Raw genomic sequence first — 20,932 nt, 5'->3', positions numbered from 1 at the left:
TGACCTTTCTAGCCACAGTTCTAGACCCCAATAACTGCAGGGTACAGGTTACATAGTGTGAAACAAACCTTAAATAGCCGGGCGGTGGTGGCGCACGCCTTTAATCCCAGTACTCGGGAGGCAGAGGCAGGTGGATCTCTGTGAGTTCGAGGCCTGCCTGGTCTACAAGAGCTAGTTCCAGGACAGGCACCAAAGCTACAGAGAAACCCTGTCTTGAAAAACCAAAATAAAAAAAAAAAAAAGTGGTACTCTCATGACTTTTGCACCACACTTAGACCAGTAGACATGTCTTGTAAGCCTGTCATTGTTACAGATCGCATGGTTCACAGATCTTTAAGTCAAATGGTGACTTTCCTCCTGACATCAAGCATAGAGCCCTCCATCACCGTGATTCTAATGGTATCTTCAGCAGCCAGGACTTACAGTCAAGTTCTGGAGGATAAGCAAGTACAGTAGTAGAAGTTTGTAGTGTTTGATAATCTCTGGAATTTCACAGCCCAAGACCTCCAAAAGAGTTATTGGGTTTTTATTTGTTAGTCTGTGGTATCTAATAGGGATTTGTTGCCTTTTTTATAGGTTAATGCCACTTGAATACTTTATATGTGTGTGTTTGTATTGTATGAAGTTGACTCCACTTGAATACTGTGTGTGTGTGTGTTGTACAAAGGTTCTGAAGTAGCTGTTTTTTATTTTACTTTTTCAAAAGGTCTTTAGTCTTAGTTATCCCTTCCCATATTTTCTGCTCTTCCCTGTTCTCCCTGCCCCCCAGTTCATGCAGTTAATCCTTCCCTTTCTATTAATCCCCTTTTCCTTTGTTCCCTCCCTTGAAAGCCTCCTCCATGGTTCCTTACTAATTTCCTGGGTTCTGTAGGGTATTCCGAATGAAATACCTATCCAAAGACTCAAAACCGACATCCCCAAAGGAGCCAGGATTGCCCAAGTAAACGTGAACAATAAAAAAAAAAATGCTTGAGGTATCACCATCCCCAATTTCAAGTTATTACAAAAATAGCATAGTGATTAAAAACTGTTGCATTGCCCAGTGGAGTAGAATTGAGGACCCATAATTCTTGGAATGCTGTATGCTGAGCTTAAGGGACAGTTTTTTTTTTTTAATTTTGTTTTGTTTTGCTTGTTTTTTAAAGGGGAAGTAAGATTTTATTAGGAAGTAGAGGGGGAGTCTCATATGAGATGCCTGAATGGGCATTTTTTTGTGGGAATTTGGAAGACCAGAATGTCCAGAGAAATTCTGACAGTAGATGTCAGGTACTTCAGGTTTCAGGGGAACAAGGACTCTATCAGGAACTGATTTAAAGGCTACTCATTCATGATACATTCTAGCAAAGAAGCTGACTGCCTTATGCAGTCCTCAAATTCTGAGTGAAGCTGAATTCAAAAGTAGTGGACTAATTTGTTTGGCGGAGGAAATTAGAAGACATTTTACCATCTAGTCTGTGTCATGATTGCTGTTCACTGCTCTTAGTCAGATATACAGTGAGAGAGCAGAAAACATGGTCAGTTTGTGGTTTATCAGGGACAGAAACATGAATAAGTTTAAAATCACAAAGCATCTATACTCTTTAAAGAGATCAGTTAGCATAAAACCTCGGAAACTTTATACTAGATCAGAAAATATAATATACCTTAAGTGCTAGTCCCTCCCATCCAGAGATCTCAGAAATAAAAATACAAATTCCTTTTCAAAAGAGAATGCGGAGAGTGCTAGCAAAGAGAGAACCTCAGCATACGAGTCCTCTCCATTCATCTTTGGTCTCAGCTCATTTTCAGGACTCTGCTTAATTTAACGATAGTCACGGGCAGTAGAAACTCACCTTGGTATATTATCTTAATCTTAGGCATGGCAGCTCTGCTGTGGTTTGGTGTTTTGCTGAGTCTCCATGAAGTTTTTGCTGCCCTTGTTGCCCTAATTTCTTTGAAATTAAGATGTGCGATTTGAGAGAAACTGTTTCCTCTGTAAGCACAGTTTAGCCCAAGAACATTTTAAAGCATTGTCTTTTAACCAGTCTTACACCCTTTTCAGATTAACCAAGTTGTTGTTTGTTTTAGCTAGACTAAGTTAGTGTTTGCCTTTTGGATTACATCAGCTTCAACTCTACCGGTCATTGTTTTCACAAGCTTCTTTTATTGCCATGCAGCTTGAACAAAGTGAATCTTTTATTCTGAATTTCTCAAGTAAAAGTTCATGTATTATAGAAAAATACTGTTTGTTTCATTTGATTTGATTTTTTTCTATCTTGAATGCACTATTCACTTGATATAGCGTATACTTGTGCCATCTTGGTTTTTATTTCTGACCCCAGTTACTGTTGTGTCATAAAAGTAGTTCTCCAAATTTGGTTTTGTTTTATGACGATGCTAATATTTCCTTCCAAAACATCTAGCTAGCTATTTGATTTTACTTGGATAGGCTATGATTTAAAGTCACCATGAATTTCTCTTAAGACTTATTAAAAATAAATTACAATTTTTGATTGAGCATTAATGGAGAGTCAGTCCTGAAAAGGAAGCATATATCAGGGATCAACATAGTGCAAAGCAACCTGGCTGGTACTGCAATTGGACCCCAAGCCTGTACACAGAGCCTGAACTGAACTTTATGCTCATTAAGTCCCTGGAACAATGTTGCCTGTGAGTAGGGGCCTTGGATGCTGATGATTCACCAGTATCTCAAAAACAATGTTTTTAGAATAAACGGCACCCTTCTTGTTATCGTGGGAAAAATTCTATGTGCCTAACAATACTTTTCATACTGACATATTCCAGTGTCTGTCTCTAAAACCAATCCCTGACATCCTAGAATATAGCGGCTGTTTATTTCATGGTGTAGTATATTTATTTCTATGCACAGCTGGGTAGTTAAAGACACCTAGTTAAGAATCTACCGAAGAGGGGCTGGAGAGATGGAGAGGTGGTTCAGCCCTTAAGAATAATGGTTCTTATTGCAGTGCACCTGGTTTCATTTAACCCGTGTATGCATAATCATTCTTTACAAATAAAGAAATTATTTTAGGCTGTTTTCTAAATAGTATTTTTCCTGTAACTAAAAATTAAAACATTTTGTAAATGATACAAATGGAAGAATCTTTGATGTACCATTTTAAATCAGAAATATATAAATTCTCAAACACATATGTAATAAAGTCGACTTTAATTCTAGGTGTCAATAATCATAAACCTCGACTCCCTATGTAAAAATAATTCAGAATAAGAGCAGATTTATCCACAGAAACCAGGAATTTGAGCCAAAAAGGTTTGTAATGATGTATCTCAAGCACTGGAAGTTAATTCCCATATAGATGATTGATTATACCTAGCATAACTCTCTGTTGTAAATGAAAGAGAAAGAAAAATCTTTCTTGAAAAAAGGCTAAAGGAATTCATGAGAGCTAAGTCATCTCTACAGAAGACACCTAAAGGATTCTTTGGACTAATGAGAAAGATAAATACATTCACGATGCTATGGGAAAGAATAAACATGACCTTAATTATAAGTAAACAAGTAAGAGAAATACACCAAATACTGCAAGGTCAACAAAATGACAGGAATTAATATACTTTTCAGTAATAACTATGAATGTAAGTGCTTTCACTTCCCTAATCAAAGGGCAGACAAAAGGCAGAGTACTACACTGGAGAGGTTTTTTGTTGTTGTTGTTATTTGTTTTTGGAGGATCCATATGTTTTTGCCTCCATGAAATATAGCTTACTATCAAAAACAGATAGACAGTGCCTTTGGGTAAAAGAATAAAAAAGGGTATCCCAAACAAATGAAATTAGGAAACAAGCAAATTTCAGCTGGCAAAAGTGAATTGAAATTGAAATTAATCAAAAGAGGTGAGCAAGATTGCATTCAAGTTTAAGAGAACAATATACTAAGAGAACACTATAATTTAAAAAGCAAATATGTCACTGAACACATGCCCACCCATTTTTATAAACAAGTATTATGTGTAAAGATAAACAAGACAACACAATAATAGTAGGTGACTTCAGCATGCCAGTCACACTGATAGATCACCCCAATAAAAGTAGGAATTTCTGTTTGAGTTAAATGACATCGTAAATTAAATAGACCTAATAGAATACCCATTCTCCAGAATAGCTCATGGAACTTCCTCCAAAATGAACAGTTTTAACAACCATAAGAAAATTGGAGCAATTTTGTATTATCAAAATTGAATGAAAGATGTCCACAAGAGAAATTGTAGAACATACACAAACTCTTAGAGATCAAATTACACATTAATGAATGATGAATGAGCCATTGAGAAAAAAATCCTAGAATAAAATGAAAATAAAAACACAATTACTGAAACCTATGAGATTCAATTAAGGCAGTCCTAAGAGGGAAGTTGACTATATTTAAAAAAAAAATAATGAGAGATCTCTCAAAAAAAAAAAAAAAAAAGACACTTAATGGTGTACCCTGGAGCATTAAAAACCAAGAAGCCAAAGCCTCAACTTACTAGACTCAATGAAACAATGAAGATCATAAAATAATGAAGTTTAAAAGAAAATAATAAACAATACAAAGAAGCAATAAAACAATTTGGTTCACTGAAAACAGTTAAACATATCTGCAAACCCTTAACCAAAAGAGAGAGAAAAGATCCAAATGCATAAATTATAAATGAAAAGGAGTCATTATGACAGATACTAATGAAATTCAGGGAACCATAGTGTATGTCTTAGTGATTTATGTGCCACTGAATCAGAAATCTGAAGGAAGGGGACGATTTTCTTCTAGACGCACAAAAATTAAGCCAAGAAGAGATAAATGATTTAAACAAATCTGTAGCACATAGTTGGATTGAAGCATTAATAAAAATATTTTCCAACCCCAAAACATCAAAGTCCAAATGGATTCATTGCTGAATTCCACCAGACACTTGAAGAACTATTTTATTCAGTAAAATAGAAAAAGAAGGATTCTTTTTTTCAAAGTTTGTATGACTCTGACTCTAAAACCAAATTTAAAAAATCATTCATCATCAGCCTCTCTGGTGATCATAGATGCAACAATTCTCAGTAAAATATTTGCAAAACAAAATCAGGAAGACTTCAAAAGGGATTTCTTTTGTGACTAAGTTATCTTCATCCCAGAGATGCTGCAGTGGATCAACATTTTCAAATAAGTGAATGTAATGATCACAAAAATGTAGTCAGACAGAAATCATGGTCATCTCAATAAATGCGGAAAAAACTTTTGATAAAACACAGCATTCCTTCATTTAAAAAAACCTTAAAGTGACTCAGAATACAAGGACCAACAAAATAAAGACTATATATGATAAATGTGTGGTTAACTTTCTACTAAATGGAGAAGAATTCTAAGAGAGTGTCCATCTTCCTTCACTGTTGTCCAATATAGTGCTTAGTTTAGCTGAAGCATAAATTAAGGGATAAAAATAAAGGAATTAAAATCAAAAATAAGTAAAATATTCTTATTTGCAGATATCTTTCTGTACAAAATACCTTAAAGATTTCACAATAAAACTCTTAGAACTTGGAAGTACTTTCAGTAAAATGATAGAATAAGATTTAACATTCAGAAACATGCGATCTTCTTTATAGAAAGCTACAACTGGTCAAAATGCAGAGAATAGCTGCATTTCATGGTGGTTCTAGCCCCAGGGATACATGTACAACACAACCTCTTCACCTAAGGTTCAAGGAACATCATAGGATGGGGGCAGAAAGATTATCAATGCCAGAGGCCAGAGAATCTGCTGTGAGATTCTGCCTCCTAGAATTGACAAGGAAGTTTCACCCATAATGCCTTAAGAATGTGGCTGACTTAATAACATTTGAACAGGAAAAACACAAACATGCTAACACTGAAGTGGAAAATAACACAAGGCTTTATCCCTAGACAAAGAATTACTATCAACTAAGGAATGCTGAGAGCCAGAGAATTAATTTTCCCCAGGGTGAGCCCCCTAATTGGTTATCTATTACCAAGTGATCAGCCCCAAAATTGTGTCATACAAGCATCACTCTTCAGATTTCATCTCTTATAGTTTTATGTTTTTACGTTGTTATGCCTGTGGCAATGTACTCCAGAAAAACTCCATGGAACTGGATTCCAATGTAAGGCACAAGAGGGTTGTTATTTTACAAACCCGAGTTTGGACCACCCCTTTCCAGCACCCCAGTGCAGTGGGTGGGGAAAGTGTGGCAGCGAGCCAGGGAGGAGAGGACTTTTAAAGGGGAAAAAGCTTCAATCAGGGGAGTTCATGTCCTGTCCTCTTGAGATTGGATAAGGAAGGCATAGGGTAAGGTAGTCTCTGAAACCGTTGGTCAGTTTTGGGGTGCAAAACCCTAATAGAGCCATAAATTACTGACAAGGTTTCTTCAAGGACAGGATGCCTCTCAGGAACATCCGGACCTCTTTAAATTTCATGGCCCTGCTTCTTAATTGGTGATTTCTTGGGGTATCTGTTAAAATTTTGCTATTGCAGCACACTTGTGGAGCAGAGATGGGTGTCCGCTCATTATATGGCTTAAGATGAAGCCCCTTTTTTTAAACGGAGTTTGCAAAGTCAGGTCTCACAACATGTGTATATGTTTGTGTGTGTATGTAATAATAACAGAGAAAGGGGCCATGAGTTTGAAAGGGAGTTCAGGGCGAGTGGAAGAAGAGGGGCTAGAAATAGGAAAGGGAAAGGGGAAAATGATGTTATTATATTTTAATTCAATTTTATTAAGATTTTATTTTTATTTTATGCATATGAATGTTTGCCTGCATTCATGTCTGTGCACCACTCTGCAGTCACACAGAAGCCAAAGAAGAGCATGTCACGTGTCCTGATTGGAGTTACAAACTTGTGAGATGCCAAGTAGCTGCTGGGAATGACCCTGGCTGTGGCTGCTAAGTACTCAGCTGCCTCTTATATTCTAATTTAAAGATAAAAGGAAAAACTGTGATCTTTCTCTATACCAATAATAAATGTGCTGAGAAAGAAATCAGAGAATCAGCCCATTCACAGCTGTCCTTCCTTTCCTGTCCTGTCCTGTCCTGTCCTGTCGTGTTGTGTCCAGTCCTGACCTGACCTCTCCTGTCCTGTCCTGTCCTGTCCTGACCTGACCTGACCTGTCCTATCGTGTCGTGTCCTGACCTGTCCTGTCCTGTCCTGTCCTGACCTGTCCTGTCCTGACCCGTCCCGTCCCGTCCTGTCCTGTCCTGTCCTCCTGTCCTGTTCTGTCCTGTCCTGTCCTGTCCTGTCCTGTCCTGTCCTGTCCTGTCCTCCTGTCCCGTCCTGTCCTGTCCTGTCCTGTCCCGTCCTGTCCTGTCCTGCCCTGCCCTGCCCTGCCCTGCCCTGCCCTGCCCTGCTCTTCCCTTCCCTTCCCTTCCCTTTCCTTGCATGTATGTATGCATTTATTTATTTGTTTGTTTTGATTCATTTATTTAGTTATGCATTTATTTATTTGGTTTTTCAGGTCAGGGTTTCTCTGTGTAACCTCCCTAGCTGTCCTGGAACTAGTTCTTGTAGAGCATGCCTGCCTCGAACTAACAGAAATCCGCCTGCTTCTGCCTCTCAAGTGCTAGAATTAAAAGTCACCACTGCCCAGTGCGCCCTCTCTCTCCCTCTCCCTCTCCCTCTCCCTCCCCCCCTCTCTGAACCTCTACAGTGAAAACTGTAAAACACTGAAGAAAGAAATTGAAGAAAACATAAACATTAGAGTATGAAGTGGCTTTCTGTTCTCATGATTTTGGGAATCAGCATCCTAAAGAACAGTGGTGAAGAGCTCTTCCTGGTCTTCCAGAGGACCTACCTGAGTTTGGTTCCTGTCATTCATGTGAGGCAGCTCACAACCACCTGTAATCCAGTTACAGGGGATTTGATGCCCTCATCTGGCTTCTGAAGACACTACACACATTTGCATACACTTACACAGACACACACAGGCACACATTTCTAAATAAAAATAATAAAAGACAAAAACCTTTAAAAACAAAGTAGTTCCATCTTAAATAGACAAGCCTTGCTTGGGTGCCTAGATTTGTTGGGCAGTTGCTGCAGGAGATTCTTTCTGTGCAGTGGTTTTCCCCTTACTGCTGTTTGCAAGGGGTTTGGCCATGGGACCAAGAACATCTACAAACCTAAATTTCCTGTGAATACATACGTGGTTCTCAAACATCGGCATACCGATGGGAATTTGTAGCTCAAGAACAGCTATTTTTAGTGTGCAGACTAGACTTTCTGGTTTAAAGAACAGAAAAAGATCAAGATATAAAGAAAATCGAGGCATTCCTTAGTCAACTAATTTGATTATTATGACCAAGGAATCCCGCAGGGTCAGTGTGGTGGTAGAATGGACGATTTTGTTTTTTGGTTTGTTTGGTTTGTATTTGAGACAGTACTTCACTGTGTAACCTTGGCTGTCCTGGAACTCAATTCATAGACCAGACTGGCTCCGAGATCCTCCTGCCTCTGCCTCCTGAGTAGTGGGATTAAAGGCGCCATCATGCTCCATGCCCAGCTAGATGAATATTTAAGTGAAGACTGCTTGTCATGTTCTTAGTGTTGGGAAGAAATACTTACGTAACTCTATGAGCCATTCAAAAGCTGGCACACCAGGTTTTGTTCCTTTTAGAGATCTAAGAATGTATTTATTTTTGGAAATTGTGCAAGAAATATCTTAGAAATGCTTTGCAGATATTTTGATGTTTGGGGAAATATGTAGCATTTCTTTGGTAAATTTGTATTAGTAACTTGAAGATGAAGTACCAATAAAATATAATTTTTCCTTAGATTCAATGTATTTGTTTAAGTAGGAATGGAATGTAAACATTTCTTGGATCATCATATTTCCTTGAACATTTGTGCTATTAATAACCTATTGATATATGACAGCTGTAACTGACTACACTGCAGTATACCTGGTTGTATGCAGTGGTTTAATTTCAGTTATGGATAGCAAGTAGGCTTTACCTTTATTTGTAGATTTGAACTTTATTTTCAATTATTTTTGTCTTTTTTTAGATTTAAATATAATTACAACATTTTCCCCTTTTCTTCCCTTCAACCCCTCCTTTGTGCGACCTTTTTCAAATTTATGACCTCTTTTTCTTTAGTTGTTACATAATGTATACATATTCCTAAATATATAAATACAGCCTGGTCATGTGTATATACTGTTATTTGTATGTTTGTGATTTACAGGCTGTTATGTAAGGAATTTGTTACACTGTAAGTGACTTCAAATCTTACAATCAGTGATCAAAACCCAATACATTTATCTGAATGCATGAGCAGAATAAGGATTGCTAAAATGGACTGAAACTACCATTTATAGAATATCACATATTTCCTGCCTGTAATTTCTTAGAAGAAGTAAGGATCATTTAAACTAAAGTACCAAGTAAATCATGTCTGTCACAACTGTTATATCTCCAATAAATTAGAAGTATGATATTGTTTTATTTATCCTATGTTTATCATTATTTTATCATCTAAATGTAATTTTAATCATTTGATTGCTTAAGAATGAAAACAGTGCATTAATGATGTTTTTAAGAGAAAAATGCCTCTGACACCCTCTTCAGGCCTCCAAGGGCACACTTTCAGGATACACATGTGCACATCTGCAAACCACTCACATGCATAACATTAAAATAAGTAAGTCCTTTTTTTAAAGAAAACAAGTAAAAACAAATGCCCGGTGAGTCTCCACTGGAGAAAGTCAATTCTCCTTTTGCCAGTGGTTATCAATTACAGCTAGCATCTCAGTTAGAGGTGGGGCCCCATGTTTACTTCCTCCCCTTGGTGCTGGACCCTCATCTTACTTGAACCTATACAGGCACTATGCATGCTACCACAATTTCTGTGAGGTCATATGTGTGTCTATCCTTTTTTGTCTGGAGGATACTTTCCTTGGAGCCATGTAGAAGGAGCTGCGGGCTGCGTTCCTGCTGCCCAGTTCCTGGCCACCTGGCTAGCTTATGCCCCGAAATAACAACACACAAATTGTATTCTTTTAAACACTGCCTGGCCCATTATATCTAGCCTCTTCTTGGCTAACTCTCATATCTTGCTTAACCCATATTTAGTAATCTTTGTAGCACCAGTCTTATCGGGAGAGATTCAGCATGTCTGACCTGGTGGCTTGCTCCATCGCGTCTGCCTCAGAGAGGAGAGGCATGGCGTCTGCCCTGGAGAGGAGAGACATGGCATCTGCCTAACTTCCTCTTCCTCCCAGCATTCTGTTCTTTTTACTCCACCCACCTATCTAAATTCTGCCCTATCAGATGGGCCAAGGCAGTTTTCTTTATTAACCAATGAAATCCCACATCAGAGCCATCTATCACCTCTGGCTCTTTTAATCATTAACTTCTCCTGTGCATAGGTCTCTGAGCCCTGACAGAGCTTTTTTTCCCTACTTTATCCCTTTCTCCCACCCACCTTCCCAATTAATCCTTCCACTCCAGTCTTTTCTGTGTCTCTCCCGAACAATATATTCTATTTTCCCTTCCTTGTGAAGTCCTCTCTCCCTGTGTAATTCCTCAATAGGTACCTAATCTCTGTGTTTATGCCTTTGTAGCATACATATCAAAAGCTTAAAAACTAACATCCACATGAAAGAGACTGCTTTACCTTACTCAGAATGATTTTTTTTCTAGTTCCATTCATTTGCCTGTAAATTTCATTTTTAACAGCAGAATAATATTCCACTGTGTAAATGTACCACATCTCATTGCTGATCTGTTGATTGATAGCTAGGCTGTTTCAGTTTCCTTTAGTTATCAGAGCAGCAGTGAATGTGGATGAGCAAGTGTCTCTGGAATAAGATGGACAGTCTGTTGAGCATATGCCCAAGAGTTGATGTTCCTGGATTTTCAGGCAGATGGATTTTCCTCTTTCTGAGGAACAGCCACACTGATTTCCATAGTGGCCTTGGCAGTTGAAATTCCTATGAGCAATGAATAAGTGTTCTCCTTTCCCCCAAAATCTTGCCAGTGCATGCTGTCATTTGTTTTATTGATCTTGGCCATTCTTACTGGAGTAATATGAATTCTCAAAGTAGTTTTAATTTCTGTTCCTCTGATGGCTAAGACTGTTGAATATTCATCTTTTGAACACTGTTTGTTTAATTCTGTACCCCAATTTTAAATTCAGTTTATCTCTTGCTGTTCAAGTTCTTCTTATTTTCATTTTATATATTTTAGATACTAACCCTCTATCGGATGTCTAAGTGGTAAAGATATCTTCTATTTCATAGCCTACCACTTTGTCTGAATGATGGTTTCCTTGCCATGCAGAAACTTTTCAGCTTCATGAGATCCCATTATTGATTGTTGGTCTTAGTACCTGTGGCAATGGTGTCCTGTTCAGGAGGTCTTCTCCTATGCCAGTGAGTTCAAGTGTATCCTCTACTTTTCCTTCTGTTATCGTCATTGTATCTATTCTTATGCTGAGGCCCTTGATCCATTTGGACTTGAGTTTTATGCAGGGTGATGAATGTAGATCTGTCTTCATTCCTCTACGCAGCCATCCAATTTGATCAACACCATTTGCTAAAGATGTTGACTTTTTACCAGTGTGTATTTTTTGACTTCTTTGTCAAAAACCAGGAGGACTATGCCTGGGTCCTCAATTCAGTTTTATTGATAAAGTGTCCCAAAGGTTTGGATATATTGTTTTTATTTTTAAAAGGTTTTAATTTTCTTCTTGATTTTGGTCTTGACCCATTTACTTTCTGTTGTTGATATCCAACTTTAGTCTATGGTGGTCAGATGCAGGGAATTCAAGTTTTAATTTTCTTATGTCTGTCTAGACTTGCTTTGTTTCCTAATATGTGGTCAGTTTTGGAGAAAGTTCCATGAGCTACTCAAAAGAAAGTTTTGGGTTTTTGTTTGTTTGTTGGGGTGAAATGTTCTCTAGATATCTGTTAGGTCCATTTGATTTATAATGTTATTTAACTCGAGCATTTCTCTGTTTTTGTGTCTGTGTTTTGGGGGTATTTTTATTGTTGTTTTTGTTTTGTTTTGTTTGTCTAGTGACTTGTCTATTGGCAGACAGGTGTATTGAAGTGACCCACTATCACTGTATGAGGGTCATTACGTGATTTTAGCTATATGAACTTGGATGCCCTTTGGTTGGTGTATCCATGCCTAGAATTGTCTTAAACACCGGAGATTTGCTCTTTTTGTAATCTGTTAGTGAGGCTTAGCACTAAGGTTTTTGTTTGAAATCCTAAATTTTTCATTTACAGTTTGGTTTTCTTTAGTGTTTTTTTTCTTTCATATCTTGAACTGTTTATTTTGCTCAGCTGTTTCTTTGTGATCTCACAGTCTTCAGTAAAGGGTTTTTCATATTCTCTCTAAGACCTTTGAAGATATGATCGCTATTCTGAAGCCCTTGTCTTGGGCTTATCTGTAGGGCATTTCCTAAGGAGAACCATGATAGGATTACTGGATTCTAGTGTGGGGTGCTGACTTGACTGTTTATGTTTCTGGTTTTTTTGCTGAGGTCTAGAAATCAGGGGTTATGGAGTTTAAAGTGTCAAGGGGTTAATATCTGGTCCAGTGTTTTGGGGATAGGTGTTCCGTGTTTTTGGTTTCTGTTACCCTCAGAATCCTAGGCGAGTGTGGTGGCTTGCGGGCTTGCTGGTAGGGAGTGCTTCCACTATCTACTCAAAAGCCACATCACAGTTTTTCATATAAAGGGAATGAGCTCAATCAAATGGACTTAGATTTTTTTTTACTTCTATACCTTTTATATTTTAGTATGATTGCACAAATCAGTGTTCATTAACTTATAAATTAATGAGATTCAGATCATCTATACATGCACACATTGCATTAATCATGTACCTCCATCTGTGTGCATAGATGGTTCCCTCCTTTGTATTCTTTTCCAAAATATTCTAGTTCCTTTGTGTTTTTGTATAAATTTTTCCTTATTTTATATTTTTCTTTATTTCCTTCATCCCTTCTCCTCTTCTCTTTCCTTTCTTTCCCTTCCCTTCCCCCTCCATTCCCTTCTCCCTTTCTTCCCCTTCCCCCCACTCACTCTGTAGCCCAGGCTCCTCTGGAACTTGAGGACATTTTGCTTCAGCTTCTTGAGTCTCAGGATTGCAGTTATAAACTACAATACTTGTCTTACTTCATTTTATTTTGTTTTATTTTGCTTTAGTTGGGTTTTTGAGACAGGGTCTTCTCTATTTAACATGTGTTGGCCTGGAACTTATGATCTTCCTTTCTCTGCTTCCCAAGTAGTGTGGTTACAAGTATGTGCTTCCATAGCCTGCTTTCATATAGATTTTAGGGTAATCGTGTGTGTGTGTGTGTCTGTTTGCAAAAAAAAAAAAAATAAATAAATAAAAAACAAAAATAAAAAAACTTAAAATGTTGTCATTTCAATGGGAATTGTGTTAAATCTCTATTTTAAGGTTCTTGTTTCTTAGTAGGGAGAATTGAGTTTTTTAGTCTGTAACACAGTATGTTCCTCTAGTTCCAAAGATTTCATCAGTGTTTTGTAGCTTTCGTGGCGAATTATAACATGTTAAATTGAAGCCTGCCTGCCCTCCTTCCTGCCTTCCTTCCTTCCTGCCTTCCTTCCTTCCTTCCTTCCTTCCTTCCTTCCTTCCTTCCTTCCCAGAATATTTCTATATATAATTTGTGCTACCGTAAATTTTGTGCTTCCCTGTGTTTCAGCATAATGAGTGTTAGAATTTTAGACATGTATCACCGTGCTCATCCTATTACTGTAGTTACAATTTTGGTGACCATGTGTTCATTTTTATTTCTTCCATTCTAAAATCTTAACTGAACTCATTAGATTTAGGCGTTATCTTTAGGTTCTTTGTTAATTATTTATTTATTTATTTATTTATTTATTTATTTATTCATTTATTCTGTAGTAGTGGTATGTGTGTGTTTTGCTGTTATCCATGAGGTTGTATAGCAGAAATGGGGGCATAAAGATCATAAATTCAAGGTCATCCTCAACCATATGGAGTTTGAAGCCAGCTTACACAACATGATGCCTGTCTCAAAATGTGTATGTGGGGGAAGTCATATTTTCCTGCTTCTTTTCTGGTGTGTGTGCTTATTCTTTCCTTCCTGCACCATGCATTACTGACTGAACTTTCAGCATTGCATTTAATAAAAATGTAGAAAGAGAAAATTTCTTAATTACCTTCTTAGCATTAAGTTGAAAGTTTTCTTTTTTACATCAAAGAGATTTTTCATTACTAGTTGGTGTTATCTCTCTCCCCACCTATCAGTGTTGTCTAATGAGAGGAACAAGGTAATGGGTGTCAAATTCTTTCTTTCAAAACCTGAGCATTTAAGTTTTTCTTTTTAAGAGCACATCTTGATTTAAAGATTGCACTAAAGTATCACATTAGAACACTGAGAAAAACCTCATAATTTGTTTGGTGACTTTTAGCTTGTTTGTCTCTCTCAATACAAATACAATTGATGGTTGTGACTGGCTGGTAACAAGGGTCCATGTTCATTCACCATTTAATATTATATTATTTGAAAGATTAGATCTGCTTAAAACATCAAGATTTTATTTGCAGATAATAGCCAATTCATTGTTTGAGCGCTTCTTTGATACTCAGAGTCTTTGCTCATTCTCATCTGTGTCTCTTCCTGAGAGGATGTGGATCTTCCTTAGAGGACTCAAGCCTAAGGGCTTACGTGGCCTCCCATAACTAGCATGAGACTCGCACAGAAATGTAAGGTCTATCCTAATTGTTAGGAACCCTTCTTCCTGATGGCTGCTATGGTCCTTGCAATTGATTGCTAGGGATGGCTCTCTTCCTAGACTGATGTGGTCTTATGTGTCTAGTATCACGAACAGCTGCCACTCCAGGCCCTGGCTTAAGTGGTCTTAGCCACTCATTGTTAGGAGTGCTGTAGTTTAGCGTACTGTCTTGATTTTTACCCCAGCGTTCCTTGTTACACAATATAAGGAGAATACAAGTTGCATAAAAACTGATAAATTTCTTTTTCTTTTTTAGGCAGAAACTTCTTATCCCAAATGGAAGCTGTCCGATTATTCTGAATACGTATTTTTGTCAGAAAGCTGTTGCAAGAGAAGCAGTACCTGAAGAATACTGTCAGGATGCCTCGCTTCCAAGAAGAGACATAACGTTGGCCCGGATGTTTAGAATTGAGGAGATAACATGTAGTTCATCCAGAAATCAGGTAAATTCTTATTGACTTCGAATTCTTACCCTTGTAATATTGTTGATCTCTGTATTTGAAAGTAAGGATATTCGTCTTCTGTTCCCAACTAATATGTGCTAGTGTGTGTGTGTGTGTGTGTGTGTGTTGTTACCATTATTGTACCACAAGATATGAAAGCTGAAGGAGCATTTAGTCATGGTCTCATTATAATTTTCCATTACATGGCTTTAGTCTGTATTTCAGTTTATTACAACATGAAAGTTCTCAGTGCTGTGAGGTTATGATTAGCACATTCGGGGATTATAAAGTATTTCCTCTATTTTTATCTTAAAATTAAGAGTTTTAAGTCTTTATTATGTTCTCTGTTTTCCTGGTATCTGTGTCCATTGAGATAAAACTGTATAATTATGTTAGAAGCTATATGATAGAGATTGAGTTAATGGAGTTTGGGATAAGGACTCTGAACTATTTCAAGATGGATTTGGAATTTCACAGTAATTCACTGGTAGTGGGTAGGGTATATGTCCATGAAGACTCAGCGCTGTGAATCTGTTTTCAGTATACTGGAATCAAATTCTCTAATTTACCAGAATCACCGCAGGATAAAATGTTGAGATTAAAAGAAAGAAGGAGGGGAAATCAGAAAGTGGGTAAAGCTTCACCACGCTTGAAACCATTGAAAATACATCTTCCACTGACTATCAAGAGAAGTATCTGGAAGGAGTAATTTGAGGAGGGCCTATGACCCCCACACACGTGCCATATAGTACACACACACGGGGGCAGGGGATGTTAAATCATAAAACTTAAATTTGTCAAAGTATACTTTTAAACAGTTTATGCTATGTGAAGCTCTTCAGATATGTTTTGTTAGATAACAGAAACCATGTAGCATACTGGTAAAGAATAGAGATTTCTGAGAGGGCTGGAGAGAAGGCTTAGCATTAAGAGTCTTCTTGCTGCCAGTTGGTGGTGGTACATAACTTTAATCCTAGAAGATTAATTGGGAGGCAGAGCTAAGCAGGTCTCTGAGTTTGAGGTCAGTCTGGTCTACAGAGCTAGTTTTAGGACACAGGGTTACACAGAGAAAACTTGTCTCATAAAACAAAACAAGGGGGGGGGGGAGAGACAGAGACAGAGACTGTGCTGCTATTCCAGAGGACCCAAGTTCAGTGCCCGGCATCTCCATAGGTAACTGACTGTAGCTGCGGGAGATCCAGTGCCCTCTCTAGTTCTCCAAAGATGCCTGCACTCATGTATGCAGTTCCCACTGACACCGAGAAAATAACATGGTATCTTGGAAACATGTACTTTGTTTCACATCCTGCCACAGCAACTTTATGCTAGGTCACTTTGAGCCTTTTTATCTATGAGAATAGCTCATTGTGAGAATAAATAGTAATATGTAAAGAACTGAGTCTAAAAAATAACAAATACTTCAAAAGTGTCGTTGCCTTATGATCTTTGATATTATATAGTTGTGAGAATACATGAGTATTCAAATTGCTTAAATTAACAGATTACACATTCAAGTATCTAATAAAATGACTCATTTTAATTAAAATGTATTCATTCTTTCTGAATAAACCAAAAAGGAAAACTATCCCCATGAAGTAATTAATGATATGACAGTCTACTTGGTACTGTTAGTAGAAGAAACTTTGCTGTGCTGTCCTTACCTACCTCCACTCTTCAGCAGGCTAGATGCCAGGGCTACATGTTTGTCTGTATGTGTCTTTATGCCCTGCTGGTGCCTTGACAGTTACCTCATGATGTCACTATATTTAGACACCATAACATTGTAAGCCAAACTGAAACTGCTGCTTTTGTATGTCTTGGACAGATTACATGTAGTGGCCTGGCCACCACTGGCACAGGCTGGACCCACGGGCCTGACAAGACAGAACAACATCTTGCAGTTGGTGCTCCCCTGAGGGATTCTCTTCTGGACATTGTGGAAAGCCAAAGAGCTGACCCATGGTCTGGAGTCGGGGTCCAAGTAGTAGTGCAGAGAGTTTACTCCCTTCGCAGCAGAGACGGTGCCAGGAGCCAGCAACGGCACACAGAGGGGCATGCAGATTCACCTGGAACGTGGTGAGTAGCAAACATAGACACAGGAGAAAGGAATCACAAGAGTTCCCAAGAAAGGAAACTCTGCTCAGAAGAATTCTGGGTATAATTCATTGTATACAGAGACTGTTTTGTATATTTTTTTTTTTGCATGAAAATTTGGTACATGTGTGTATTGCTCAGGGTTCTCTAGAGGAATGGAACTGATAGAATGAATATGGGACTTATTAGAGCAGCTTACACCCTGTAGTCTAGTATTCAAACAATAACTGTTCACCAATGGAAAGTCCAGTCTCTTCTGGTCTTCAGGATATGCTGGAATCCTGAAGAAGTCGGATCTAATGTCACTGAAGGAATGAACTTGCCAGAGAGAGTGAGGACAAGCAGGGAAAGAACAAAACTCCCTTCATCCATGCCCTTTATATAGGATGCCAAGGTGGCCCAGATTAAAAGTGGGTCTTTGATGTCAAATGATCTTTTTTCATTTCTAGGAAGTATCTTTAGTTCTATCTCTCTGGAAACACCCCTGTAGACATACTCAGAATCACGTGCCTTATGTACTCCAAATCCATTCATGTTGACAATGAAGATAAGCCACTGCAAATTTAATGACCATATATGACAGTGTGCATGTGGTTGTAATTCATGGTAATTTTTTTAACTTTATTTATTCTTTGTTGATTTCACATCATGCATTCTGATCCCACTCATCTCCCTGTCCCCTTGCATCCATCCTCTGCCCTTGCAACCTCCCCCCAAATCAAAACAAAATTTAAAAGAAAAACTAAAGCAACTAACAACAAACAAAAGTAGGCAAAGCTGTAGTGTGGCCTGTTGAGTCACACAGTTTACTCTTTTGTCCATTCATCTTTACTTGCAAGTGTTTGTTGCCTTTGGGATCTCTGGTTTCTGCTGTGCCACCAATAATGGGCTCTCACTGGGGACCTATGTCATGGAGATCCTGCTGTTTTGTATCTGTAAGTTCGTTCCCTTCTCATGTTCCAACAGTTTATAGATTTGGTGGATGTTGGGATGGGCCGACTCCAGGACCTGGGTGGTAGCTGGGTTCGTCAGTCTACCAGCGTTCTCTCATGGTCACTACCCAGACAAGCTCTTCAGCAGTGCCTAGCTCACCCAACGCAGCCTGCAGCAAGGATTGGGACCATTTCTCATGCTCTCAGGTCCTCAGTTCTGGTTCACCCACTCTCACAGCTATAGGAAAAAAAATTTAGACCAGTTCTATAAAAAAACATCCCTCGAAGGTATACCCAGCTGCTTGGGTTTTAGTTAATTCCAGATAAAGTCAAGTTGACAACAAGAATAGCCATCCTAATATAGTATATACAACAAAGGATTTTGTCTCATTTATGTGAGAAGTCTTACTAAAAATGTCCATGGACTGACGACTAGATTAAAAAACATAGTGTATCTGTTGGGCTACTGTCAGGCCCTGCCCTACCTGAAATTGTTACTTTTACTTTCGGTGGCTCATGTTGTAGAAAATAGTACAGAGTTAAGATATATTCACAGAGTGCTGGAAAGACAATGGCATGTGGCTACTGTACCTAAGATTGCGTATCAGTTCTTTAAAAACTGAGTATAGAATGGCAATTCGACATTCTGTGGCTCTGAGAGACTGCTGTTTGAAACAGAGTGCATGATGCTAATAGGATGTCCTGTGGCGATGTGAGTACTGTGTGCCTTCACTGTTCAAGGCAGTGATTATTGTGGACTAGAAATGTGGCTAGTGTAACTAAGAAGCTAGAATTTAAATGTTTACCCCAGCGCTCATTTACGTGTGTGAATGTGTTTCTCTGTGTGGGTGTGTGCATTCCACTGCATGTGTGCGGGAGTCAGTGCTCTCTTACCATCACGATGGGCCTGGGATTGAACTCAGACTTTGCCCGCTAAGCTGTCTCAGCAGCCCAGTAACTGTTTTAAGAGGTCTCCTGTGGGTGAGGGCTGCTGTGTGAGGGCTTTAACAGCAAAGGCCTCACCCATGATCCAAAGTACTGCGCTCAGAGGGGCATGGGAGGCATGTCTTCAGATTTAGGCCCTTCCTGCTTTATCTGGGATTTTTTGTTTAGTTTTTTTTTTTTTTTTCAAATGACTATAGAGAACTCATTAACTGAGGAGTTTGTGGTAGAACATCGGACACATTTTTTAAATGTTATTTTCCTGGTGCTTTTGAGTGGCCCTCCAAGCAACAGATTATAAATTGAAAGTACTCATGCTGTTTGTTATCAGGGAGATGAACAGTTCCTTGTGGTGGTGCCGTCTCACTGCAGTGGGAATGCATAGAGAGAGCTTCATGTTGCCTCTAATTGATGCTCAAGGGAATGCATTCTATCTGAAAATATCCTAAATGTTTAAAAATCCTGTTGAGGTCTAGAGTGGAAAACAATTCATTTGATTTATAGATTCTTTGCTCTTCACTCTGGGAATTTTAAATAAAATTATCAAAGACAGTTCGAGATTAGATACAAATTTTGTTTGTATTTTAGTTTTGCTTTAAAGAAAGGCATACAAATAAGGTGGTGACTAGGACCATCCTGCTGAAGCTTCTCCTGCCAGATACTGAGCACACTCCTAGCACAAAGAGACCGAGCTCTGAGTCACCGGGACACTGGTGAAATCACAGTGCATCTCGAAAGCCATCCTCTGTGGCCTTCACTGCTGCCTCTGGTTGAATGAAGAGCCAAAAAGGCAAAGCTCTGAAAGTCTAACTGATGCTGACGCTCATATTTTGTGCTATCTGTACTTTAGAATCTTGTCATGGCATGAGAAATGAGAATATATTTGTGCAGGGTTGTTGGAAGACCAAGTGTAAACCTCAAAACTGGAAAAATGACATTCAGTTACTGACTTGTGGTGATTATGCTATCTGTGTAGTCCATGTATGATTGTAGACAATGAGACTAACTAGCATTTGTTCCTTTGCATCCATGGGGTTCTTACTACACACTGAAGGTTCTACACACAGCACAGAATGAAAAATGGATTGGAATAAAGTCCCCAATGGCAGGGTGGAACAAACTGTATCTAGATTAATGCTGTCCTAGGGCAGCAAGAGACTGACCTCATCCTGTGATACTTGGTTAAACTGTGGAGGAAAATGGATTTTTTTAAATTTTTTTTATTGAGAAAAGGAAAAAAAAATTTCCGCCTCCTCCCAGCCTCCCATTTCCCTCCCCCTCCTCCCACCCTTCTCCCTCTCCCCCCACTCCTCTTCCCCTCCCTCTCCAGTACAAAAGCAGTCAGGGTTCCCTGCCCTGTGGAAAGTCCAAGGTCCTCTCCGCTCTGTCCATGTCTAGGAAGGTGAACATCCAAACTGGCTAGGCTCCCACCAAGCCAGAACATGAAGTAGGATCAAAACCCCGTGCCATTGTCCTTGGCTTCTCATCAGCCCTCATTGTTCGCCATGATCAGAGAGTCCAGTTTTATCCCATGCTTTTTCAGTCACAGTCCAGCTGGCCTTGGTGAGCTCCCAATAGATCAGCCCCACTGTCTCAGTGGGTGGGTGCACCCCTTGTGGTCCCAATGAAGAGCAGGAGGGAGAACATGAGCAAGGAAGTTATGACAATACCTTAATTTAAAGCAGAAAAAAATATATGTATCAAAATTGATCTTAAATTTATATCAATATACCGAGATCCATACCAAAACAAAGTATCCATATTCCCCATTAAATGTAAA

At 38.7% G+C, this 20,932-nt stretch overlaps 1 protein-coding gene across 22 annotated transcripts in view; it reads left to right on the top strand.

Moving 5' to 3' along the window:
- Positions 1-20,932, top strand: part of Spidr (scaffold protein involved in DNA repair) — a 204,902-nt gene that overhangs the window by 101,318 nt on the left and 82,652 nt on the right. For 21 of the 22 annotated variants that reach the window (XR_007589145.1, XR_007589144.1, XR_007589146.1 and 18 more), the window contains 2 exons: positions 14,998-15,184; positions 17,010-17,260. The exons of the other annotated variant lie outside the window; for it this stretch is intronic. Coding sequence is in view for 12 of the 21 variants with exons in the window: in XM_050125103.1 (XP_049981060.1) it covers positions 14,998-15,184; positions 17,010-17,260 (438 nt within the window). In the remaining 9 variants the exon portion in view is untranslated. The remainder of the gene's footprint in view (positions 1-14,997; positions 15,185-17,009; positions 17,261-20,932) is intronic. 22 annotated transcript variants of the gene reach the window in all.

This window comes from Alexandromys fortis, unplaced genomic scaffold (assembly GCF_014885135.2).
Source record: "Alexandromys fortis isolate MF-2015 unplaced genomic scaffold, M_Fortis_MF-2015_v1.1 scaffold_239, whole genome shotgun sequence".
Taxonomy (NCBI): domain Eukaryota; kingdom Metazoa; phylum Chordata; class Mammalia; order Rodentia; family Cricetidae; genus Alexandromys; species Alexandromys fortis.
The sequence above is the reverse complement of the archived record's forward strand: the minus strand, read 5'-3'. Positions and strand labels throughout refer to the sequence as shown.